Consider the following 27,613-nt stretch of genomic DNA (forward strand, 5'->3'; position numbering starts at 1 on the left):
CCTGGGGGCATCTGCATTGGCCTGGGGTCTCAACTTCCAAAGCTTTCAGCTCTTGCATGGTGAAGGGCAGGGTGAGGTAATTGAAGGAGAAGAACAAAGGGTCTTGTTTTAGAGAAAACTTCTCAGATGAAGATCTCATGTCTCAAATACTCAAAGGGATAGGAACAGGTCATTTCTGATGAAGAAATTAAAACTGTTTACAGCCATTTGAGAAAATATTCAAACTTAATATTGATTAGGGAAATGCAAATCAAAAACCTCATCTTGATATCATGTTGGAAACTCTAATATACTGCTGAAATTATGAACTGAGCCACTCACTTTGGAGAACAATCTGGAATTAACTTATAAAACTGTGTATCCCCTTTGTCTCCAAAATACACTTTAAGGTCTGTTTGCCGAGATAATTAGGGGAAAAAGAAGCAAATTTGTGTTTTAAAAGATTGATAGCTCTCTTTTTAGGTGATAGAGAGCTAGAGACTGTGGGCAATTCATGAATGGTTAAAGAAGAATGGAGTATGACCTATAATCAATTGTTAATAGCTTCAGCAGTGGTTGATGATGGTGTGTTGAGAACTTTATGAAACAGTTCAGCCCATCTCTTCCATTATCATACCCTTATCACTAATCAGTGTAGCTCCATCAGCATTGGGCAGCTTAGGTCTTTGGTCCATAAATAAACTTCAGGGCATCATAAAAGAGTTTTGGCTTGTTAACTAAATGTAAAAATGATCTTTATCTGCTTTTATTTGCTGGGCTAAAAATCTAACATGTCTAACCTTTGCTTATATTTTTGGGAGAGTTGAATACTGCCTTCCTAGAGATGGATGATCTAAAGTACTTGTAATCTTGTAAATCTTGTAGAGTTCTCATTTTTCATTTAATACCTTCTGAGTTTCCCCTTTATTTTCATCAAACCAGTTTGGATGTTTACTTTTTTCCCAGATGAGTAAATGTGGTACTATCCAACAAATCTCTGAAAGCAGTCTACTCCTTATCTGCTTTACAAATTTCAATTGTTTGTTGGCTCAGTTTTTCCTCTAAATTAGCAAAAACTATTCCAGCACAAAGAGGACTTGTAATCTACTGGCATTAAGTATTTGGTAGCCATCTTGGCTTTACGCCCCTGCCTTTGCTGAATGTGTATATTTCATTGGGACAGGATAATTCTCTGATTGGTCCAGGCATAAACCTAGCAAGTGTTAAGTATCTGAGACCAGATTTGATCTCAGTTCTTTCTGATTTCAGAGCTGGTGCTTTATCCACTGCACCACCTAGCTACCTCCAATCTGTCTCTTCTTAAAAATGACTTGCATTGTTAAAAGCCATTATTTACACTGAGTACACATATGACGTTTTGTATTTTTAGTTTGGTGACAAGCTTCAGTGACTCTTATGTAACATTGCTATTTGTGTTTATACATGTGTGTATGTCATTTTCTGTATATGTTTGTCTTCTTCAGATGTAGAAACGGGGTTCACAGTAAATGAGATGAGTAAAAAGCTGGGAATTTTTGTGGAAGAATATGACCTGCAAAAGTTCATGGATGGTCCCTCTGATTTCAGTTTGAAGGAATTGCATGATTTGAATCTCCAAGTAGATAGATATCGAGAGAGTGATTGTGAATTGGATGAAATTGGAAAGAGATTCATTTGGTCTTCTATCCTATATCACTGTAAGAAAATGACTTCAGGAAGTGATTATCCTCAAGGTAGTGAATACAAGACATGCTTCACTGAAGAGGTAGAGCCTTTGGTTCCAGGTAATCAAGGGGATATATCTGTGAAGTGCAGTTCAGACCTCAGTGGCCAACAGAAAAGTGATAATGAAGAAATGCTTTCTTTAAGCAATAAAAGTAAGAAGGCTGTCAGTCAGAGCTCTATTCTCCTTACTCATCAGCAGATGAATATTAGAAAAGAACCTGATGAACATAATGTAAATGAAGCAGCCTCATCCTATCGCTCATGTCTTCCTTACCATCCTGGAATGAAAAGATTTGGATATGATCAGTGTGGGAAAGCCTTTGGTTGGAATCCAGCTTTTACTAGCCTGGAGAAGGATCATACTGTACAGATTTCCCACGAATGTACTAAATGTGGGAGAGCTTTTTATAACAGATCATTCCTGCTTGACTATCAGAGAATTCACTCTAGAGAGAAGCCTTATTTATGTCTTCAGTGTGGAAAGCCTTACGTATGCAATCAATGTGGAAAAACTTTTACAGATATCTCCAGGTTAGCAAAACATGAGAAAATGCACACTGGAGAGAAGGTTTATGAATGTAATCAGTGTGGAAAAACTTTTAAATGGAGCTCCCATCTTTCTAGACATCAGGGAATCCATAGTGGACAGAAACCTTTTAAATGTAATTACTGTGGAAAGGCTTTCACAGTGAAAGGCAATCTTGCTAGACATCAAGGAATCCATACTCGAGAGAAACCTTTTAAATGTAATCACTGTGGAAAGGCTTTCACACAGAGTTCCAGTCTTGCTTTACATCAGAGAATCCACACTGGAGAGAAACCTTTTAAATGTAATCAGTGTGGAAAGGCTTTCGTAAGTAATTACAGGCTTGCAGAACATCAGAAAGTCCACACTAGAGAGAAACTTTTAAAGTGTAATCACTGTGGAAAGGCTTTCACACAAAGTTCCTGTCTTGCTAACCATAAGAGAATCCATTGGAGAGAAACCTTTTAAATGTAATCAATGTGGAAAGAATCTTAGAAGCAGCTCCTGTCTTGCCAGATATCAGAGAATCTACACTGGAGTGAAACCTTTTTTGGGGGGAGATTTTTTTGTTGTTGTTTTTTTCTATTTTGGGAGAGGATAGCAGTGGGAAGTGTATTAGCCATAGGATTGTCCTTCCTCTAATCTTCTAATCTAAAATAATAAGGCATTATTACAGTAATGATACATGCAATGGAATAGAAGAACAGGAAAATTTGAAAAATGTTTTATTGAATTCTTTATTACTCAGAAAAGGAATTCAGTCTTTGCAGATTTGTTTCTTGATATATTTTTCTGTTTTGTGTAAATTTAAAATGTTCATTTGATTTCATTTGTATGAATTTCAAAGTTAAAAAAGAAATCAGATATTGATGGTTTCCTGTTTCCTGGTTTTCACCAGTGTTGAAGATATTATTACAAGAAAACATAAAATTATTTTGATGACATTCTCTGTCTTTTAAATCAATATCTTGAATCAAGAATTCTCCTAGCTACACTTATAGATTATACCTAACAATTTACTTTTATTTTAAAACAAAAATTTTTATAGGAAAAAAATCCTTGTACCTCTCTCACCTAGCTGAAATAAAGAATGACAAAAAAAAAAAGCAAATCTTCCCATTATAAATTTTAATAATCAGTGCAAAATTCCAGTACTCTCTATTCCCCAAGTATATTTATGTCAAATATATTTTTGAGCAATTCTTATTTAGAAGATGCCTTGAATCTTTTCCATTGTAATCTCTGGCATTTTGCTCTTGTCTTTTTTTTTTTTTTTTTTCAGTGACATTCATTCAAAATTGAGGTAGAGTCCCCTTTCCTACACGCACATGCACACACACGCATACACACCCACACACACACACATATATATATATGTATGTTTTTTAGCTGAAACAATCAGGGTTAAGTGATTTGCCCAGCTAGGAAGTTTTAAATGTCTAAGAATATATTTGAGCTCAGGTCTTCCTGATTTTAGGACTTGGTGCTTTATCCACTGAGCCACCTCCATCCCCCCATTTCCTATCCTTTAAATGATTAATTTCATTTTTCTGTATCTTTTCCTTAAAAAAATTTTTCCCTATTTCTCTTTATTTTTCTCATTATTCAAACCTTTTATTTTTGAATTCATGGAACTTTTACTGAGTTAGATCTTTTCCATTTTCTGTGTTCCTTAAGGCATTTGGACTTGGGAGGTATTTTGGCTTCCCTTTTCTTTTTTTAAAAAATAGTTTATTTAATATTTTTCCCCAGTTACATTTAGACCTATTTTATTTTTACATTTGTTTTTAAGATTTTAGATTTTTAGGTTCTTTCTCTTATTCTTACCCACAATGAAGAAATTACAAGTGAAATTATGCAAAATATTTCCATAAAAGTCAAGTTGTGATGGGGGCAGCTAATTGGTGCAGTGGATAGAGTACCAGCTCAAATGTGATGGAGTTCTGTCACCACATGTTGGGGAGACAGAGTTTAGGACCCCAGAAGTATATTGGAGTCATGGCGAGGTGTCGTAAAAATAACTGTAAGTTTAGAAGACCTGCAGCTGCAGAAAAAAAAATATTATTATTATGCTGCTTGTGGCAGGCTAAATCCATATGAACTTTAATAAAGAAAAAGGGATTGAGCAATTGCCAAGGGGGAAAACACAGTGTAAGCCAGAAGAGGCCATTAATGCTTGACCATGAACCCTGGGGGACCTGACACAGGTAAGAGGAACATCTGTGTAAAGTGGGTTGGGTTTTGGAAGAGTGCTTAATAACTGGGGAATCTGGAAGGGTCTCTTTACGGAAGTAGCCTCTAAGCACATGCCATCATCAACCACTGCTGAATCTATTAACCATTAATCTTAGGTCTTATTCCATCCCTCTTTAGTCATTCATCAATTGATGGCAATTTCTAGCTCTTTGTCCCAGTGGACCACAACATAGCATTCTCACTCTGTCTGTTGTTTACTTGCATTTTGTTTTCTTTCCCAGTTTCTTTTTCCCCTTCTTGATCTGATTTTTCTTGTGCATCAGGAGAACTGTAAAAATATGTATGCATATATTGGATATAACATGTATTTTAACATATTTAACATGTATTGGACTACCTATCATCTGGGGAGAGGGGTTGGGAGGAAGGAGGGGATAATTTGGAACAGAAGGCTTTGCAAGGGTCAATGTTGAAAAATTACCCATGCATATGTTTTGTAAATAAAATAAAAGAACTGTTAAAAAAAAAAAAAAACTATTTTAAAAAATATCTTGGGAAGCAGACTTTATAGTGGTATTTTTGGGTCAAAGGTTATATACAATTTTAGAAATCTTTGTTCATAATTCCAGATTGTTCTCCAAATTGAGTGGATCAGTTTATAATTTTAGCAACAATATATCAGTGTCCCCAAAATGATATCATAATGGTGTTTTTACTTTGCATTTTCCTAATCAATGAATTGGATCATTTTCTCATATGGCTGTAAATAGTTTTGATTTCTTCATTAAAAGCTACCTTTGAGTATTTTTCAACTAGAGAGTGATTCATATTCTTATACATTTGACAAATTTCTTTATATGTTTGTGACATGGAATCTTTATCTTAAAAATTATGTATAAAAATGTATAATATTTTGCTTTTTTTGTGGTCTTGGCTAAATTGATTTTTTGGTACAAAAGTTTTTAACTAAATGCATTTGAAATTATCCATTTCTTATCCTATAATGCTCTCTGTCTCTTCATTCATTTTTTTTTTTTTTTTTTTTTTTTTTTGGCTGAGGCAATTGGGGTTAAGTGACTTGCCCAGAGTTATACAACTAGGAAGTGTTGAGCTTCTGAGGCCAGATTTGAACTCAGGTCTTCCTGACTTCAGGCCTGGTGTTCTATCTACTTCATTATCTAGCTGCCTCCTCATTCATAAATTTTAAAATTATCCATGAGTGTGATAGACAATGTGTTGTGAGTTTTAAAAAATTTATGTCCCCTTTTACATCTAAATTGACCTTCTTAGTAAATATAAAATATTATTGTACGTTCAATTTCTGCCAGTCTGCTTTTTAGTTTTCCCCATAATTTTTACCAAGTAATGAATTCTCATCACAAAAACTTAATGCTTTACCTTTTTTTAGCACAAGATTCCTATAATAATTTGCCACAATGTATTATATTTCTATTCCATTCTGCTAACCTAATTTTCTATTAGGCTACAAAAGATAAGATTTTTTGTTATTATTATCAGTAGGTTATTGTTTTAATTTTTATTTATGAAATGAAACAAGTGTTTCCATAACATAGTGTGTATCTGTGTGTAAATTATATATATATATATATATATATATATATATATATATATATATACACATATATATATATATATATATATAGTGAGGGCACATGAAACACTTGATATTCCTTTTCAATACACAAGAAAGTTATGTAAATTTCTTTGTATTTTCCTTTTTTCCTTCCCTACTCCCCCTGCCCAAAATAGGAATGCTATTACACAGATATGCTGTTCTTAAAATACTCTTACTACTTTATACAGCATTCTCTTGGCTCTACTTATTTCATTATTATTTCGTGCAAGCCTTTCCATGATTTTTTTCTAGCATAGTAGAACTCCATCACAATCATATACCACAATTTGTTCCATCATTCCCCAGTTAAGAGACATTTCTTCAATTTCCAATTCTGTGCAACCAGAAAAAGAGTTGTTATAAACATTTTAGAATATAGAGGTTCTTTTCCTTTTCCCCTAATGATCTTGGGAAACAGATCTAATAGTGTCATTGTTGGGTCAAAGGGCATAGACGGTTTCATAAGTCTTTGGGCATAATTACAGTTTACTCTTCCAAATTGCTTGATCACATCAAAATTGTACCAACAATTACAAGTTTGGATCCCAATTTTTCCACATCCCCTCCAATATTTGTCACATTTCCCTACAATTATTTTAGCCAATCTAATTGTGTAAAATGATCTCAAGGTTGCTTTTAACTAGTGTTTCTCTAATCAATAATGATTTAGAACATTTTTCCATATGACTGTAACTGATTTCTCCATTGGGAAACTGCCCATTTATATCTTTTGGCCATTTATAAATTAGGAAAAGACATCTGATATTCTTATAGATTTTACATAGGTCTTAGTATATTTAGTATATTTGAGACATGAGATCTTTATCTGAGAAGTCTTCTACAGCATTTTCATCTACAGATGAATTTTGCTATTCTTTTGAGTTCAGTAAAATAGTTTTCTAGTAATTTAATTGGAATTTTAGGGAATCTATAAATTAGCTTAGGTAAGATTTGTCACTTTTATTACATCCATGGACAATTAATATTTCTTGAGTTAAATTTAAAATAATGATTTTATTTCTATAAAGTTTTTTCTTTTCCATTCATGTACCTCCTGGATTATCTCTTAAGGTGTTTTTAGGAAATTTATACTATCTATTATCTTATTATTTCTTCTGGCAGGGCTGTGTTGATAATATAGAGAAATGCTGATGTTTTATGTGGGTTTACTTTGTATCCTAATTTTTGCTAAAATTATTAAATATTTAAACTAACTTTGAGTCTTTTCAATTGCTTACCTATCAATACATAGTGTTCAAAAAGGAATAGTTTCTTTTCAATGTCTTATTATTCTTGCTAGGATTTCCAATACAATATTGAATACTTTTAGTTACAGTGGAATCGCTACTTCTCATGTGATTTTACTAAAAAGAATTCTGGCTTTTGCCCATTACCAGTAATGCATGCTGATGGCTTTAGGTAACTTTGTTTTTTCAGCTTAAGTTAAAAAATCCATTTGTACTTATCTTTCCAACAGATTTTTAATAGAATTGAGTATTATATTTTACTAAAAGTTTTTGCTTCAGCTGTTGCTGTAATCTCAAGGTTTGTTTTTTTTTAATTATAGGTATAATCAATTATGTGAATAAGTTTCCTTCTATAATTCCAGTCCTGCATTCCTGATATAAATTCCAGTTGATCACATTGTATTAATTTTTGCAATATATTGTAATCTCCTAATTTTGCACATATCTTTACTAAAATGTTTATAATTTTCTTACTCATTTTTTATTCTTTCTGGTTTAAGTATCAATACCTAGGAGTTTAGTGGTATCCCTTCTTTGCCTATTATTTGAAAAATTTATTTAATATTGGAAGTAGGTGACATTTTAAGTGTTTGGCAGAATGTTCATGTGAATCTATCTCGTCCTGATGCTTTTTCCTTAAGAAACTCATTTAGGGCCTGTTTAATTTCTTTTTGTACAATAAAAATATGTAGATATTCCATTTCCTTTTCTGTTAATACCTTGAGAATTTTTTTTAATTTTATTTATTTATTTTTTTTTGGACTAGTGGAAAATTGGATTTAAGTGAGGCAGAATTGCAGGAAGACATCAACCTAACACTCTCTTCTATAGCCACCACTGTGTAGTGGTAGGACAGAGTTCAGACAACTGGTAATGATTCAAGATGTAGCTGATGACCTCAGTGTCTCTGATGTGCAAATAGCTAACCTAGCTCTAAGCGCTACACAACCTCTGCTTCCCCTGCCTTCTTCCTATGGAGAATTCTCAATGGCCATTTTCTTTGACAAAAGGCAGGTTTCTTTAGGAGAAGTGGATACTGAAAAAAATGAAGATAAGCAAGAGACTTGTGCTGTTTTCTCTTAATCTTGCAGCATTGAAATTTCTGTAAGTTTTCATCTTGAGGTCTCTTTTAGAGGATGAATAGTAGATCTCTCCCTTGCGGGGGGGTGGGGGTGGGTTCCCCCTCCCCCAATCTACCAATCTAGTTTACTTTCTTGTTCCAGAACTTCAGGCCAACTTTTCTTAGTAATTTTTTGAAATTGCATCTATATGCTTTTCTTGTTGCTATTCATAATGCTCCGGTAATCCAAGAATTCTTATATTATTACTACTTGATTTATTCTCAATTATCCTTTCTTTTTCTAATGAGATATTTCTCTTCTCTTTTATTTTTTCATTCTATTGTTATTATTTTAGTATTTCTTGATAATGTCATTAGCTTCCTCTTGCCCAATTCTATTGGTTAAGAAGTTATTTTTACACAAGTTTTGGAATCTTCTTTCCTAATTGGTTATTTTCTTTTCACAATTTACTTGATTCTATTGGATTGCTGTTATTTATTTGCTTACATACTTAGTTACAAAATTTTTATCAATCTTTTTTATTTGATTTTTAAAATTCTTTTTAAGTTCCTCCAAGAAATCTTTTTGGGCTTTTGACCATTTGACATTTTTCTTGAATGTTGGAGTCCCTTTTTTTAACTTTACTTTCTTTCTCTGAGCGTGAACACGGATTAGTTATATCCCCATAGTAGCTATCTATGGTTAGATTATTTTTCCTTTGCAAACTCACTTTACTTTTATTTTATTTTAAGCCACTCTTTGTCCTGAGGTATGGGGGACGATACCCCAGGATTGAGGTCCTTCTTACTTCACTTGCACAGCTCTTTCTAGTTCCCAACCTTAGGCACTCCTTCCTATCCTTGAATCGAGGCCAGGGTACTCAGCCACACTATCCAAGTAGGGTATCTGCTTCTTCACTATAGCACTTATCAGCTGTGGGCTTCTTCCTTGGTCACAGCTCTACCCTGTAACCATGTCTGGTCAGCACAGCAGCATCTGGTGTCTAGTCAGAGAACAGGGCCCTTTGTTCTTCAGTTGCCTGACCCTACCCCACAGTGTGTCAGAAGTAAAAGCTTTGGAACCTGAGAACATAGGCCAACCCAGGTGCCCCCAGTGCTTCTGTTGGCTGACTTACCAGAGTCTGCCTAGAGTGCCTAACACTTCAAATCTCTACTAGACAGATGAGATCCTTCCTAAGACTCTGTTAAGGTTCTGATAACTTCTCAAGTTTTCTTCACTTTTGCTGCTCAAAATGAATTCTGAAGTATTTTTTTTTTTCGTGTTTTGGGGGAGATTCCTAGGGAGCTAAGTATTTCCTGTCCTATTATGCCATCTTATCAAATCCTCTCCCATTTTTTAAAGCATGTTTTTCAGGAGCTTGCCTAACAAATGAACACCAAGAAAAAACAGGAAATGATCCTTACCCAGGGACAGCAGATTTTGGGCATTCTTCAGAATGATCTCCTTGTTCAGCTCCTTTTGAGAAGGGTCCAAGAGGTCCCAATCCTCCTCAGTGAAGTCCACAATAATATCCTTGATTGTTACCAACTCCTAAACCATCAAAAGTCACTGGATTTAGAGATGAAAGGGACTTCAGAATTCTTCTAGTCCAACCCTTATCAACTTAGAGGAGGAAGCTGAAGGAGAGGTGGGATTTGCCTAAAACTCGCATACCCTTTGGGAGTGTCAGAGCCTACACTTGGAACCAGGCATTTAGAGCGCAGTGAAATATTGAGAAAAACATTTTACATTTGAAATGAGAGTCATGTTGGACAGTAAAAGTTAGACAAATGTCTTACTATAAAATGCTTCTACTAGTGGAATTAGGGAGAATATGATGAAGCTTTATCTCTTCTCATACAGAGAGCTTGAGGTGACCCTGGGTATGTTCTGTGAGAGATGATTAATTGGGACATTAACTTTCTCCTAGAAATCCAGTCTTGTGCTTGCAATCCCCAGATAGATCTCAGCCAGGAGGTCAGAGAGTTTAGGCAGCCAACCTGGACTCTTAAGTGCTCAGTCTCCAAGGAAAAAGAAGAGGCCTTGATGCCACATTCTTGCCCTGGTTCCTACTTCACTCAATCCTCTAGAGCCCATCCAGAGGTCAGGCTATTCTGGTTGAGTAGACCTTTGAACCTATCCAATCCTTTTTCTGTGACTGCTGCCCTCTTGTTATTTTTTTGCCACCCAGTCCCAATCTCTTTCCTTCTTTAACTCTGAGATGGACAATCATATGACCCAGACTTTTACACATCTACTACTAAGAGTTTTCCTAAGTGAATTTTGGAGACAACATCACTGACTTCATTTGATGCTATGCTGCTATTATTTTATCAATATACTAGATTTCCCCCAATCACTTTGAGAAAACTCATAGCAATAATTTCTAGTCTTGTTACTCTAAGAAGCACAAAGAACTAAACAAATGTTGCCAAACTATCTGAGTAATCAAGCAGTTATTTTTTTCGTACTATGTTTTCTTCCTCTGCCATCAATAGCTATGCCAAACACTTCAAATTTGCACGCTAAATTCAGATTTTCTTCTTTTGTTAAAAATGTGCTTTTCAAGAAAAGCAGAAATATGGGGAATGATCTTTATAACAAGTGTCGCTGATAAAGGCCACATTTCCCAAATATGGAGAAGTGAGTCAAATGTATAACAAAAAACTTTTCCTCAATTGATAAATGGTGAAAGGAAATGAACAATTTTCAGATGAAGAAATAAAAAATAATAAAGGAATATGAAGAAGTGGGCTAAAATCACTTTTGATTAGAGAAATGCAAATAAAAACAACATGGAAGTACCATCTCACATCTTTGATGATTTTTATTTTTTGTCATATTAGTTAATGTGAAAAAGTGGGAAAATTGGGATACTAATATAGTGATGAGGAAATGTAAACTGATGCAAGCTTTCCAGAGAACTTGGAATTATGAACAAAGGGCAACCAAACTGTGCAAATCTTTACAGCTATCATATACCAACCACTAGGTCTGTCTTAGTCCAGAGATCACAAAAAGAGGGAAAGGACCCACATGTGCAAAAATACTTATAGGAGCCCTTTTCCTGGAAACAAAATTGTGGAAATCTAGGGAATTCTCATCAATTGGAGAATGGCTGAACAAGCTGTGGTATAAGAATATAATGAAATAGTATTGTACAATAAGAAATGATGAACAGACAGAAAAAATTTTCAGAAAAGAGTAAAAAACCAAACTGATGCAAAGTGAAATGAGCACAACCAGGAAAAAATTGTGTACAGAAAAAGCAAAAAGTATTAATGGCAGCTCTTCTCAGGAGCACAATGATCTATGGCAATTATAAAAGACTGAGGAAGGAAAAGGCTATCCAGAACTGTTGGACTCTGAAAATGATTGAAGCATACACATCACGATTAATAGGGAAATAGATTTTAAATGATAGCACATATATATACCTATATCAAATTACTTACTATTTTAGGAAGAAAGGAGAGGAAATGGAGAAAAATTTAAAACTTGAAATCTTATAAAAATGAGTACTACAAATTGTCATGACATGTAATTGAAAATAAACAAACAAATGTGCCTTTTTGTATCTGGGTCCTAATCTGATCTTAGTTAAAACTTTATGACAGTCTATGATCAGAGAAATACAAATTAAGACAGCTCTGAGATACCACCACATATCTCTTGGAATGTCTAAGATGACGGGAAAAGAAAATGACAAATGTTGGAGGGGATGTGGTGTTACACCCCTATGGACTACTCTAACCTGGTAGCTCCCCTTAGAACTACTTTTAATGCCCATTCGTCGATAGCATGGCTAGGCCACATTACCCGTCTTTGGGCACCAACCCGGGTCCTACAGAGACAGACCACCAGGAGGTAGGGGTGAAGGGAGAGAGAACTTTATTCTTAGATAGCACATCTTTTTACCCCCCTGAGGATCTGGGAGAAGGGGGAGGTCCTCTAGTAACCTGGTATAATGGGACTGGCCTGAGAAGAAGGAGGGAGGCATGCTAGGCTTTGAGAACACTAAGGAGGGAGGCGTGGTACCTGGAGTCAGACACCCCCTCTTGGGGCTATGTCCTACCTCCATGTAGGACTTTCCTGCACCTCAGAACCTCTCATCCCACATGCCTTGAACTGCATTCCTTGCTTCTAGAGGCTTTTTAACCCTTACATCTCCCCCTCTTTTATTAATAAGACCTAATGTTCTCATGTTGACAAATGAGAAGCTCTTCTATAAGGACCTGTAAAGAATTTTTTAAAGAATACATATAAAGCATCCTAGCAAAGTAGGCAAAAGCAAAAGAAGCAACAATACAAAAATGGCTACATAGAGCCTATGGGATACAATAGAAGGGGTTGGGAAGGAAAGTATGTTACATCCAATCACTAAGCCAGTCTAGCAAGGGTAGTCATCTCTCTGCTATGGCGCTGTTTTGGGCGTCTCCTGGGTCATCTCCTTCTCTTCTTCAGCCCCTGTTTTAATAGGGGCAACTCTCCTTGTCCTTCTTTTTGAAATCCAGCGGCCTTCCCCATAAGGATCTGCAAGACATATATATCCCGGTCCTCTCCAAAGTACTAAGGATGGACCTTGCCAACGTCCTTCCTCGTCCTTCCAAAGGATCTTTTGAATGTTCTCTGGCTCTTGAAGTACTGTTTCTATGGAGCTTAGTTTTCTGTCCTGTCTGTAAGATTGTGTCAAATGTATCATTCCTGGAGAGAGGCTGGTATCCCTATCCATGCACAAAAAATTGTAAGTATATAAGGTCGTATCCATGTCTGTGTGGGCCATTGGGGAATCTGCCTACTTCCTCCCCCTTTCTGTTTAATAAGAGTGGCCTTCAGAGTATGATGGGCCTGTTCCACCAGGGCCTGACCCTGTGGATTATAGGGAATCCCTGTAACATGTTTAATGACGAATGTGGTGAGGAAGGTGGCCATCTGCTTAGAGGTATAAGCTGGCTCATTGTTGGTCTTTATGGTATTAGGAACTCCGTGAGAGGAGAAGCAACTATACAAACATTTAATGACCAAAGGAATGTTCTCATGGGAGGCCACTGTGACCCAAAGAAATCTATAAAAGATGTCAATACAGACGTGGATGGCCACATGGTCCACATGTGTCACATCCATTTGCCACAAATCATTGGGGAATAAACTCCTGGGATTAACTCCTTTACTAGGTGGAGGAGGGAGAAATTGAGTACACTTCTTCCCTATCTGTCGGGCTTGTTCCCAGGTGAGGCCATAAAGGCTATGTAGAAAAGTAGTGGGTAAGTGAATTTCATGGGCACATTCAGAGGGTGTGGTGACTGTGAGAAGGGAGCATTGTAAAGTACGGTTCATTACCTCATTGCCAACAAATATGTCTCCTGCACAGCATTGGTGAGAATATACATGCAGGATGTAAATGGGATGTTTCCTAGTCTGTAAAATCAGCTGCAAGTCAGCAAGGAGGTTAGCAATTGAAGAATTCTAAGGTTGTGGGACAGAATCCTCAATGTCTCTGAGCACTTGGACAGCATATAAGCTATCTGATAGGATGTTAATGGGCTCTGGATATCTCTTACATCCTTTCAAGATGTCATATCAAAGAAATAAGAATAAGGACATGAGTCCTTAACCATTGAATTTGTCCAACTAGTTTCTGAAAGAGGTTCAGAGTATTCACCTTGTCTAATTGTAAGTTAGGTATCTGATTAGTAACTGTAGAAGTCCCCCTGCTGAATCCCAGGTAAATGATGGGAATACTTATGTTGGATCTTTTCTGGGGCTACCACCAGTCCATGTGGAGCGAGAATGCTTATGGTCTCCTTCAGCAGGGCAGAAAGATCTTTCCTTCTGCTCATTGATAACAGTATATAATCCATATAATGCTGTATCATGGCATGAAGCCACTCATCTGCCTCCGCCTTCCCCTCCAGCCCTCTGGAGGGTGGAGCTACTGGGCAGACTGCCTAGTGCCTGCAGACTGAGGTGGGGGTGGCCATTCCTTTTGTCTTTCTCTCCCTAACTGTTGTTCCTCCTCAATGTCCCCTGCCTCACTTCCTGACTCCTCTTCTAAATTTATGTCCCTCATCTTGGCATTTTCCTTCTCATGATCACCCCTTTTCTTGATTATGGAGCTCTCCAAGGTAGGAGCCTGTTCGCTCACTTTTCCTTCTTACTACACTTACTATTCCCCTTTTCTGTTTGCACTTCAACATGCATCTTGAGAGGGTTCAATTAGTAGTACCCTCAGTGGTACTGCATATTACTTGATATATCAGGTGATGTTGTTTAGGAATTTCCCCTGGATTATCCCTTTCATAAGAGGCCATCTGATGTCCTATGGTGCCCCATTTGTTTAAATCAAGACCGTTACATTGCACCCAACGGACAGCATAATTGAATAGTATCTATAAATTCCCGCAAGGTCCTCATGTCTATTTCTATCCCTGCTTTCTTAACTGTCTGATATACTTCTTTCCCCAATACTTTTTGGTCTCAGACTCTCACAAAAGTTTGTCCCATTTTCTTAACTTTCTACTCAGTAGAGCAGAGTTCTCTCTTCCCACCTGTAGGCCTGCTACAAGGTGAGGTCCTAGCCAAAAATGTCCCTGTTTGGGCACCACTTGTTACACGCCTATGGACTATTCTAACCCTTAGGGCTACTCTTAATGCCCGTTCATCGACAGCACGGCTAGGCCACACTTACCCGTCTTTGGGGACCAACTCGGATTCCACAGAGACAGACCACCAGGAGGTAGGGGTAAAGCGAGAGAGAACTTTATTCTTAGCACATATTTATACCCCCCTGAGGATCTGGGGGAAGGGGGAGGTCCTCTAGGAACCTGGCATAATGGGATTGGCCCAAGGAGGAGGGAGGCTGTGCTAGGCTTTGAGAGCACTAAGGAGGGAGGTGTGGTACCTGGAGTCAGACACCCCCTTTTGGGGCTATGTTCCCACCTCACCTGCGCCTCAGAACCTCTCATCCCTCAGGTCCTCCCACATGCCTTGAACTACATTCCTTGCTTCTAGACTCTTTTTAACCCTTACATGTGGGAAAACTGGGACACTGATTCAGTTGTGAACGGATCCAACCATTCTAGAGAGCAATTTGGAACTATGCCCAAAAAGTTATCAAACTGTGCATACCCTTTGGTCCAGTAGTATTATTACTGGGCTTATGTCCCAAAGAGATTTTAAAGGGAAAAGGGACCTGTATGTACAAAAATGTTTGTGGCAGCCCTTTTTGTAATGGCCAGAAACTGGAAACTGAGTGGATACCCATAAATTGGAGAATGGCTGAATAAATTGTGGTAATTGAATATTATGGAATATTATTGTTCTGTAAGAAGTGACCAGCAGGATGAATAAAGTGAAGCTTGGAGAGACATACATGAACTAATGCTAAGTGAAATGAGCAGAATCAGGAGATCATTATGGACTTCAACAAACAATACTACATAATGATCAATTCTGATGGACGTGACTCTCTTCAACAATGAGAGGATCCAAATAAAGTTCCAGTTGATCTGTAATGAACAGAACCATCTATACCCAGAGAAAGAACACTGGGAAATGAATATGGACCACAAAACATTTTCACTCTGTTATTGTTTGCTTGCATTTTTGTTTTTTTTTTCTTCTCAGGTTATTTTTATCTTTAAAAATCTGATCTTGTGCAATAAGATAGCTGTATAAATATACATATATTGTATTTAACATATACTTTAACATATCTAACATGTATGGGACTATCTGCCATCTAGGGGTAAAGGTGGAGGTAAGGGGGGAAAAGTTGAAATGCATATGTTTTGTATATAAAAAGCTGTAGTTTAAAAAAATAAATAAAAAATAAAAACATTATTCTGAAAACAAAAACAAAACAGTCTATGAGACCCAACAGATCCTACCCAAAGCATAGCTCATGTAAGGAGGACTGTCTCTATGACATCTGAGGAAATGTAATTTCCCCCATTCATGGAGTCTGTCACACCCTCATAGTTTACTCTCTGGCTGGTCCCTGAGCTCCCTGACTCTGGCTTTCCCTACCAAGGACCCTCACAATTCCCACCACAGGATCAATGAGATGATCTTTATGTGGCTTCTGGCACATGGCAGACACCACAACCCCCACCCCAGCCTTCTCACACCTTCATCTTCCTCTCTGCCCCAGGGACAGTGGCCTCCTGGTTTATGCTTAACCAGGATCCTCTGTCCCCTGACCCTGGGTCTTTTCAACAGCTTCTCTCCTGTTTGCAATGACCTCCTCCCTCCCCTCCTGCTTCCTTCACATCTTAGCTTAATTCTCCCTTTCTGAAAACAAGCTTTTCCAGGTCCCTAAACTGATGACCCTTCCCTCTGAAAGTAGCTCCCATCTACACTGTCCAGTGTAGGTGTGGACACAGCTCATGAAATGTTTTCTCCCCTGTGAGCTCCTTGAGGGCAGAGCTGATTTTTTTTATTCCTCTGCATCCTCAGTAGTTAGCACAGAGGAGCTATTATCTAAAAATTATTAATCTGAGGCCTTGGGGCAGCCATGTGGTCTGAGGGTGCCATGGATTAAATGTTATGTTTGGAACCACAAGGCCTGAGTTCCAGTTCCTTCTCTGGCCCTTCCTGGCCTGTCATGTAACCTGATCCTGCCTGAGTTTCCCCGTCTGTGGAATGGGAGAACAAGGGCATCTGCTTCCCAGGGTGGAGATGAGGATTACATTGGACAATAATTATGAAACACTTTGTAAACATGAAAATCACTATGGAAATCCTGGCTCTTTTTATGATTGTCTTTCCTTGGTCCCTGCTCTCATAGTAGTCAGCTGCTAAAACATAAGGACATTTGAATCAAAGTGATTTAAGAGAGGCATTACTTGAATGAACAGCGGACTAGATCGGGCAATACTTGCGGCTCCATCCTGGCTCCAGTGCTTCATAGCTCTGTAACTCTTGGCAAGGAACAAGACTGCTTTCCTCACCTCCTCTCTGAAATGGGGAAGGGAGCCTCAGGGGCTCCCATGTGTTCTTCCCCATCTAAGTATGTGATTGCATCCAGAGCAGAGTCCTGTGTCCTTTACCCCCACACTCTTCTTACATTCTGAGCAGAGATCCCAGGACCAGATCTACACTGGTTCTGAACAGTGAGGCAGAAACTGAGGAAGAAAGGTCTTGGGAAGTTGAAGAAATTGGGTATGTGAAGCACCAAGGAAGATGGGTAGAGTAAGCTTGAGGTCATTTAATCCAAAGCCCTCCCGTAGGAGGCCAGTACATACTAAGAACTACTCGGTGTCAGAAACAGCAAAAAGCAGCCTGGCAGAGAACAGAAATGGCCTTTGTGGGGATGGAGCGCTCTGGGGGCCCAGCTTTACTCCTGAGGAACAGGTGACTTGAGAAAGAAACGGTCCCCCAAAAGCATAACAGGGACCCTCATGAGAAAGGACTGAGAGTCACTCAGGAGGCAGCAGCAGAGCTTTCCTGTAACCTTTCCCACATGCCAGGCTTTCTCCAAAGTACCCTTCCAGAGCCTCAGAGAGTCCAGAGAACTTTCTCCAGGCTTGCCCTTGCTTCCTCCCTCCCTGGAGGTGCCTTCCACTTGTCCCTCTAGGTTTTCAACTTGGCACTTCCTTGCTCTCTATGGATGAGGACGTTGCTCTCCAACTGCTGACCTTGGCTCCAGAGTGGGCAGAGTCAGCACATGCAGGAATCAGTGCTTCTTGGCATGCCTTTGCTTCCATTGTGGGCACCCCAGACGTCAGGGTGTGATGGTGGGTGAGAGCTGGGAAGAAGCTTCGGTAGATTGAGAGCCAGGAGGAGTTCTGACCCTGAAATACTCCACTGAACATGGAGTAGTCACCACTTGAGGGCACGGAGTTCTGGAGCCATGCTTTGTATAATGTATTCCATGAGATTACCAAAGAGCCCCCTCACAGAAGCCCCCTGACCCTAAAGGAAAGAAAGGATGACACAGATTATGTTTGAGACCTTCAGCCCCCTGCCACGTTCCCTGCCATCAGGCTGGCTGCCTCCCTGTCTCTGGCCGTGCCCCTGGGATTGTGATCAACTGTGGGGATGATGGGACCTACCCAGGACATCCTTGCAGGAGTCAACCTTGTCCTTGTCCTGGCTCTGACTGGCTGTAATCTGACAGACTTTGGCATGAAGATTTAGACCGAGGACTTATCTTCATGTCAAAATCTGTTTATTAATTACGGTTTTATATATCTGTATATAGACACATATAGATGTAGATATATTAAACTGTAATTAATAAAATCATTCCAAATATTGCATAATGCAGTGTGGCAGTTTCTTGCCTCTAGGAAGCCTGTCCTGCTTGATAAAAAGCAGCTAGTTAACATCAGTCCAGATGTGGGAGAGGAGGGTGGGGTGGAGGAGGTGCAAATATTGTTGTACATGGAAATGTGATCCTTTCTTTAAAAAAAAAATTCCTTTGTATCTTCTACCCTTCTTTGTGTAATTGTCCAAGCCTAAGTTGTCTCCTGCCCCCAACATGAATGAACAGGAAAACTTCCCTGAAATACTTCTCTGGAATATTATGGGATTGATGCTAGTACCTGGGGTACTGCAGGAGAGTTTCCTGTTCCCTGATTTAAGACCACTTCCAATAACAGAGAGCACATTAAAGAGGCTTCAAGAAAACGAGTTTCAAACACCTGCTTTCTGCAGCGGTTAGTCTGTTTAGATTGTTATTTCTCAGGGGGGTTTTCGAACCACTTGGTGACTCCCAATTAATTGTCACCCTTTTCCTTTAGGAGGCTGGTTTAGGGAAAAATAGAACCCATGGAGCTTTCTTTAATCGTGATTGTCAAATAATCTTGCCACCCTTAATGGTCCACGTCATAAAGTAGTAAATTTCCTTTATAACCCCGGTCCTGTCCATTTCAATGTGAGTTTTCCCAAGCCCAGTGACAGCCTTTAGATCACAGTCGTTCTGGAGGGATCCTGAATTCTTTTCCTAACCCACTAGCATTTGAGGCTCCTCCTCTCATGGGATCTCTCCAGGAAAGTACCTGAAAGACCTGAGGAACTGCATGGGCTTTGAAAAGAAATAAACAGAACAAAAAATCTCAGTACAGGGAATCCCCACAGGCCTTGAGTCCTCCCCATGGCGCCCCCACTCAGGAAACCCCCGGGGCGCCCATCACACTCTGGGGTTCCTGTAGAAAAGCTTCAGGCCCCAGCTGCCCCCCACGATGGTGACACTGGGCGGCCCCTCCCCCAGCACTGGCCTTTGGGTTGACTGTTCCCAGGGTTAGAAAAACATCCCTGCCTTAGAATCCCTGAGTGTCCTGGAAAAGCCCTAAAGAAGGTGACTCCTCATCTGAGCACTGAGCTTTAGCAGGAAGCCCAGCAGATACAGAAGTGCATGAAGGGGTGCGTGTGTGTGTGTGTGTGTGTGTGTGTGTGTGTGTGTGTAGGCAGATGTGCTCATTTGTGTATTTGTGTACTCTCCTTTGGGGTCATATTCACCGAAATGTTCCCTTTTTTATGGGGGGAACCCTGACACTCCTACCTTGGCGGGGAGGGGGAGAGAAATCCTCCTCTGAGATAAGCCCGTCTCAGGGAATCAGGATTTTCATTGTGCTATCTTGGTGGATGCAAATGCACTCTCTACTGAGTTGAGTCCAGGACCGCTCCCAGTAAGTGGTCTCATTCCACCAGAAATCTAGGCCTGGGAGCAGTGATCTCACTGAAATGAAACTTCAGTCTCAATCTGCGGCTCATTTCTTTGCAGAAGCCCAAAAGCAGGACCATGGCTGCCTGCGAGGGCCCCTGCCCACTGTGAAGACATTGTCTTCTCAGCATGAACCCCTCTTTATCGCTCTGCCAGGACTTCTCTACACCCCTTGTTTATCTCCCTGCCAGGACTCTGTCACTTGGAAATCGGTCTTCCTGGCAAAAGCAGACTCCTGCAGTGCCAACCAGGGGTTCCCACAACTCTGACTGCCACTAGGACCCCATCCCTGTGCCCTCCAGCTCCGGTAATAAGAACCAGGTGATGCCCCCTGTGCTCCAGCACTGGATGACGGGTGTCAGTCTGAGCCCTAAGGCCCCACTCTGCAGCCTCTCCCTGCCCACCCCTCCCCCCAGCTGGACAGGGTCCAGGAGGGTGGGGGCCCCTTACTGATGTTTTTAATTAAGGTTTAAACGGAAAGGTCCCGCGGCCAGCGGCCCCTCCCGGGAGAAGGGGGACCGCGCCCCCATTAGTAATTCTGCAAACGATCTAACCCCAAACCTCCACAGCCACATTTCCCCCCGGAATTTCCGATCGCATCCGGGTCTCTTTCTCTTACGGAACCCCACACTCCATCCCCGGCTCCTCCCGGCTCAGGAGCCTGCGGGAAAGAAGGGGCGGACGGAGCCAGGAATGAAAGGAACCGGGAGAAAGCCTTCACCGGGTCCAAGAAGGCCTCCTAGTGACGTCACTCCCCGCCTCCGCCCGCCGGCTGCCGAGCCCCAGGGCATGCCGGGAGTCCCTTGGGGCGCAGGCGCTGCTTCTTGGGCCCTGAGCTTATCTCAGTTCTTTCTGTGCAGGGAGAGGGCAGGCGGCCGTCTGTGCGCGAGCGTGACCTGGGACTTCCGCCTTCCTTCTTAAGGCTCCTCCCCTTCCGCTCCAGTTCCGGGCCGGTGTTGTGGCAGAGACTGGAAATCTGTGGCGGTTGTGCGGCCTCAGAGTGCGGGGTGCGCGTGCGAGAGACAGCTGGAAAAGTACAGCGCGTGGGGCCGTGTAACTGGGGGCGTGCCTGCGCGCGGGGGGCGTGTGCCCGAGTGCGCGTGGCTGCGGCTGCCCCTGGGCCTCAGCCCTGAGCGATTCCACCTGCGTGGGCTGAGATGCGGGAGGGGCGGGTTTGTGCATCCCTGAGGCTGGGGGGCGGGGCCACTGCTGAGGGTTTCTCTGTTTCCTTCCGTGCAAAAATGGGGTGAGAGCAACCCCTGCTTCTCTCCTCCACGTGAGCTCCCTTCTGTAAAGCACTAAATGTAGGCCTGGTATACAGGAAGTGCTCTCTACATGCAGCTCTTAGTGTCCTGGGCTTCCGTCTGCCTGGAGGGGTGGAGGTTCCCTGGCAGGAGGGGGAGGGGGGCTCCCATCAGCCTCCTCTCCTTGACCTCTTTCCCTCCTGAGGTCTTGGGACATCCTCATCATTTCTGGGCCCTTGGGCAGGTGGGGGACCCATGTTACAGATGGAGAAACTGAGGCAGGGATCAAGGGCTTGGCCAGGGTCACACTGGCCTTCCGGGTGAAGGCTTTGTGATCTTGACCCCATGGGGCTCGGGCTCCCAGGGCTGCCCCTCCCGGCAGTGCAGGAGATCTTAGTGTCCAGGGGGGCGGGGTCCTGGGAGGGTCTCCCTGCCCCCACGGTGACCTCTCTCTGCCTCCTTCTCTCTGAGATCTCTTCGCCACCGTCCCTGCCCTCAGAGCTCTCTCTCTCTCTCATTGCGGGCAGGTCCGCCTCCAGCCTGGGCAGAGGAGCCTCAGGCCCCGTCCTCCCTCTCCTCCCGGGGTCCTTCTCCCTCCCCAGCGCAGCTGGAACAGAACCCAAGCCCGGACCCAGAGCCATGGCCCCCGGCAGCCGAAGCCCCTGGTCTCAGGTGAGTGCGGTCCCTCCCCGGAGCCGAGCAGCATCAGCGCAGGGGGCGTCCAAGGGAGCCCAGAAGCTTCCAGGATCCTGTCAGGGGGAGGGGGCCCTGGCAGGGCTGGCAGCAGCCCTGTTGCTGCCTAGTGCCTGCCCCCTCTGGCCATCCGGCTGCTCCCAGGGCTCTGTGAATCCCTCTCCTTTGCCAGATCTCAGATCAAGTCAGTAAATGTTAGAAAATAGTTCCAAGTGCCAAGCTCTGTGCTAACCACTGAGGATGCAGAGGAAGATAAAGAAAAAAAGCCAGATTGCAAACAGGAGAGAAGCCATTGGAAAAGCCCAGGGCCAGGGGACAGAGGGTCCTGGTGAAGCATAAGCCAGGAGGCCACTGTCCCTGGGGCAGAGAGGAGACTGGGGTGGGGGTTGTGGTGTCTGCCATGTGCCAGGAGCCACATAAAGGTGAATCTCATGGCTAGCTTTCTGGAGGATAGTCACCGTGAAGATAGTCGGGAATAGAGCCTAAAGTCTTTATTGTCTCCTTCCCAGCCTGCCTGCCCGCCCGACTCTGTCCCCCGTTCTCAATACCCTCATACAGTCACATCATTACAGCATACTGAGAATAAGCCAATCTAGAGTGATCATATCATTATATCATACTAGATACATATGGGAACTAGAGAACCATTACCTCATCAGTTCCACTAAGTTAACACCTTCTTGTAAGTATCATTGTTTCATGCATTTTTCTCCAGAGTTCTCACCCTCTACATCATTTGATCCCGTTATGGGAATTGTCAGGGTCCTTGGTAGGGATGTGAGGTGGTATTTGTTCATTGTTTTTATTTACATTTCCCTAATAAAAGTGATTTAGACCATTCCATTTTCCTAAATTTTTTTGATTTCATCATCTAAAAACTGTTCATTTGCTTTGATCGTTTCTCAATTGAGGAATGGTTTTTATTCTTATACATTTGACTCAGCTCTCTATATATTTGGGAAATGTGGCCTTCATCAGAAGTACTTGCAGTAAAGCTCATTGCCCATCACTTTGCTTTCCTTGAAAAGTACAGCTGTACCAAAAGAAGAAAATGTGAATTGAAAATTCAGGTTTAAAAAGTCTTTTTCATAGCTATTTATGTCAGAGCAAGAAAACACAGGAAGCAAAAATAACTGCGTTAGCTAGGTGGCCCAGTGGGTAGAGCACCACCCCTGAAGTCAGGAGGACCTGAATTCAAACGTGGCCTCAGACACTTAAAACTTCCTAGTTGTGTGAACCTGGGCAAGTCACTTCACTCCTCAACCCAAAAAAAAAAAAAAAAAGAAAGAAAGAAAGAAAGAAAATAAAAAAATAACTGCTCAGTTACTCAGATACCTTGGCAACATTTGCCAAGTCCTTTGTGCCAGTAACAGGACTGGAAATGAGCGCTCTGAGTTTTCTCACAGTGATTGGGGGACTAAAGATACTGAAGGTGAAGTATATTGATAAAAGGATAGCAACATCGCATTAAATGAAGTCAGTGATGTTTTTTCCTAAATTCATTTAGGAAAACTCTTAGTACTAGATGTGTAAAAGTCTGGGTCATAAGATTTGGGAGACATGACTGTACTTCCCAGAGTTAGAGAAGGAAAGAGATTGGCTTTGGGTGGCAAAGAATAATGAGGGTTTTTTCCCCAGAATACATAGGACTTACCCGCTTCCCACAAACTCACCACAGAATTTTTTTCATATATAATCATTTAATACCCTCCTTTTGGGGAGGGATGTCTCATCATCTTCTCTCTTTCACCTATACAGGTTCTATAGAATTCATTTATTCTCCTTAATTCTAATAAGCATTTTATAGTAAGACATTTTTCCAACTTTTATTATCCAATATGAATCTCATTTCAAATGGAAAATGCTTTTCTCGATATTCCACTGGACTCTTAATGCCTGGTTCCAGGTGAGGGCTCTGACATGCCTAAAGATTATAAGAGTTTTAGGCAATTCTCATCTCCGATTCACCTTCCTCCTTTATCTTGATGAGGGTTGAATTAGATGAATTTAGGAGACCCTTTCAGCTCTAAATCAAGTGACTTTTGATGGTTTAGGAATTGGTGACAATCAAGGATATTGTGGTGGATTTCACGGAAGAGGAGTGGGGACTCCTGGACCCTTCTCAGAAGGAGCTGTACAAGGAGGTCACACTGGAGAATGTCCAGAATCTGGTGTCTCTGGGTAAGGACCATTTCCTCTCTTTTCTTGGTGTTCATCATCAGTTTAAAATGAGTACAAACAGTACAAAAGTGATGTAAACTGTGTTGCATCCCAGAAATTGGATTCAGTGCTTAATCACCTGAGGGCACCAAGTTTCCATCCATTTTGGTCTTGGCTACACCTTTTTGAGTTACATAATTTATCCTCAGTCAGATAATGGACCTTATTGCCACATTTGTGAAGTAAACTCCCTGAAAACCTGCTAAAAAGAATGGGAGAGGGTTCTGTTAAGATGGTACAATAGCAAAGGAAATACTTAGCTCCCTAAGAATCTCCCCTAAAACAAAAAATAAATAACTCACAATACATTTTGAGCAGCAGAAGTGACTAAAACTTCAGATGTTTACTGGACCTTAATGGGAACTTAGGAAGGACCTTATCTCCCTAGATAGAGATTTGGCCCAAGTGAAGGGCTGTGCACTCTAGGCAGACTCTGCTAAGTTAGCCAAGAACAAGCTCTGGAGGCATCTGCATTGGCCTGGGGTCGCATCCTCCAAAGCTGTCATATCTGGCACAGTGAGGGGCAAGGGCTGGCAATTGAAGAAGAACAAAGGGCCTTGTTCTAGAGAAAACTTCTCAGATGAAGATCTCATGTCTCAAATACTCAAAGGACAGGAATAGGTAGTTTCTGATGAAGAAATTTAAACTGTTTATAACCAAATGAGAAAATATTCTAACTTATTATTGATGCAAATCAAAAAGACCATTTTGATATTATTTTGGGAACACTAATATATTGTTGCTGAAATTATGAATTGATCCACTCAATTTGGAGAACCATCTGGAATTATGATGAAAGTCTTATAAAACTATATGCCCTTTGTCTCCAAAGTTCACTATAAGGTCTGTTTTCCAAGATAATTAGGGAAAAAAGAAGCAAATTTATATGTTTTAAAAGATTGATGGCAACTTTGTTTTTGGGTGACAAAGATGTAGAGACTGTGGGGATGCTATGGATTCATGAATAGCTAAAGAGGAATGGAATACGACCTAAGATCAATGGTTAATAGCTTCAGCAGTGGTTGATAATGGTGTGTTGAGAACTTTATGAAACAGTTCAGCCCATCTCTTCCATTATCACATACTTCTCACTAATCAATATGGCTCCATCAGTATTAGGGAGCTTAGATAGGTCTTTGGTCCATAGTCTTCAGGGCATCATAAGAGAGTTTTGGCTTGTTACACTCAATGTAAAAATGAACTTTATCTGCCTATTTTTGCTGGGCCAAAAATCCAACATGTCTGTAACCTTTGCTTATATTTTTTGGGAGAGTTAAACAGTGCCTTCCTAGAGAAGGATAATCTAAAGTACTTGTAATCTTGTAAATCTTGTAGAGTTCTCATTTTTCATTTAATACCTTCTGAATTTCTTCATTATTTTCATCAAAACAATTTGGATGTTTACTTTTTTCCTAGATGAGTAAATGTGGTACTATCCAACAAATCTCTGAAAGTCTACTCCTTATCTCCTGTACGAGTTTCAATCATGTGTTGACTCAGTTTTCCCTCTAAATTAGCAAAAACTATTCCAGCACAAAGAAAACTCTATAATCTATTGGCATTAAGTATTTGGTAACCATCTGGGCTAAGGCCAAGGGCTAAGGGCCCTTGCCTTTGCTGAATGTGCATATTTGTATATTTGATTGATCCAGTACTTTGCAATGCATATCTCACGTATTATCTGTCTTTATTATTATTATTATTATTTTTGCTGATTCATTTATATTAAGTGATGTGTTCAGGGTCACAAAGCTAGGAACTGTTAGGTGTCTGAGGCCAGATTAGAAGTCAAGTCTTCCTGATTTGAGGGCTGGTGCTCTATCCACTGCACCACCTAGCTGCCTCCAATCTGTCTCTTAAAAATGACTTAGGGTGTTAAAATCCACTGTTTGCACTGAATAGACCTATAAAATTTTGTATAGTTAGTTTGGTGACAAGCTGCAATGACTCTTATATAACATTGCTATTTGTGTTTATACATGTGTGTATGTCATTTTCTGTATATGTTTGTCTTCTTCAGATGTAGAAACCAAGTTCACAGTAAATGAAATGAGTAAAAAGCTGGGAATTTTTGTGGAAAAATATGACCTGCAAAGATTCATGGATGATGGTCCCTGTGATTTCAGTTTGAAGGAATTGCATGATTTTATTCTCAAAGTAGATAGATATCCAAAGAGTGATTCTAAATTGGATGAAATTGGAAAGAGATTCAGTTGGTCTTCTAACCTAAATCATTGTAAGAAAATGACCTCAGAAAGTGATTATCTTCAAGGTAGTGAATACAAGAAATGCTTCACTGAAGAGGTAGAGCCTTTGGTTCCAGGTAATCAATGGGATGTAGCTGTGAAGTGCAGTTCAGACCTCAATGGCTGTCAGAAAAGTAATACTGAAGAATTGCTTTCCATAAGTAATAAAGATGAGAAGGCCTTCAGTCAGAACTTTAATCTCATTACTCATCAGCAAATGCATATTAGAAAAGAACCTGATGAACATAATGTATGTGAAGCAACCTCATCCTATCTCTCATCTCTTCCTTACCATTCTGGAATGAAAATATATGGATATGATCAGTGTGGGAAAGCCTTTGCTTGGAATCCAGCTCTTGCTAGTCCTCAGAAGGCTCATACTGGAGAGATGTTTTATGAATGGACTGAATGTGGGAGAGCTTTCTATTACACATCATTCCTACTTGACCATGAGAGAACCCACACTAGAAAAAAACTTTTTAAGTGTAATCACTGTGGAAAAGCTTTCACACAGAGTTCCTGTCTTGCTAACCATCAGAGAATCCACACTGGAGAGAAATCTTTTAAATGTAATCAATGTGGAAAGGCTTTCAAGTTCTCTTCCAGTCTTGTTACACATCAGAGAATCCACACTGGAGAGAAACCTTTTAAGTGTAATCAGTGTGGAAAGGCTTTCACACAGAGTTCCAGTCTTGCTAATCATCAGAGAATCCACACTGGAGAAAAACCTTTTAAATGTAATCATTGTGGAAAAGCTTTCAGAGTTTCCTCCAGTCTTGTTACACATCAGAGAATCCACACTGGAGAGAAACCTTTTAAATGTAATCAATGTGGAAAGGCTTTTATATCCAGCTCTCATCTTGCTAGACATCAGATAATCCACACTGGAGAGAAACCTTTTATAATGTAATCAATGTGGAAAGAGTTTTAGATACAGCCCCCATCTTTCCAGGAGAGAATCCACACTGGAGTGAACCCTTTTTTTGGGAGATTGGTTTTTTTTTGTTGTTGTTGTTTTTCTATTTTGGTTAGGAGAGGATAGCAGTGGGAAGTGTACTAGCCATAGGATTGTCCTTCCCCTAATTCTCTAATCTGAAATAATAAGGCATTATTGAGAAAGCTTTGAAAAAAGTTTTATTGAATTTATTACTACTCAAAAAAGAAATTTAGGC

The 27,613-nt window shown here is 40.5% G+C and overlaps 1 protein-coding gene across 8 annotated transcripts in view; it reads left to right on the forward strand.

Moving 5' to 3' along the window:
- The window catches only part of LOC141565030 (zinc finger protein 713-like), an 87,492-nt gene that overhangs the window by 5,068 nt on the left and 54,811 nt on the right, over window positions 1–27,613 (forward strand). For 2 of the 8 annotated variants that reach the window (XM_074308018.1, XM_074308019.1), the window contains exon 4: window positions 1,464–5,230. The exons of 3 other annotated variants lie outside the window; for them this stretch is intronic. In XM_074308018.1, the coding sequence (XP_074164119.1) occupies window positions 1,464–2,698 (1,235 nt within the window). In that variant the 3' untranslated portion in view covers window positions 2,699–5,230. Of the gene's footprint in view, window positions 1–1,463; window positions 5,231–20,956; window positions 21,073–21,809; window positions 21,955–24,029; window positions 24,157–26,215; window positions 27,486–27,613 lie in introns of those variants that run through there. 3 more of the 8 variants (XM_074308020.1, XM_074308021.1, XM_074308017.1) reach the window with 3 other exon arrangements.

The sequence above is a fragment of the Sminthopsis crassicaudata genome, chromosome 3 (assembly GCF_048593235.1).
Source record: "Sminthopsis crassicaudata isolate SCR6 chromosome 3, ASM4859323v1, whole genome shotgun sequence".
Lineage (NCBI taxonomy): Eukaryota > Metazoa > Chordata > Mammalia > Dasyuromorphia > Dasyuridae > Sminthopsis > Sminthopsis crassicaudata.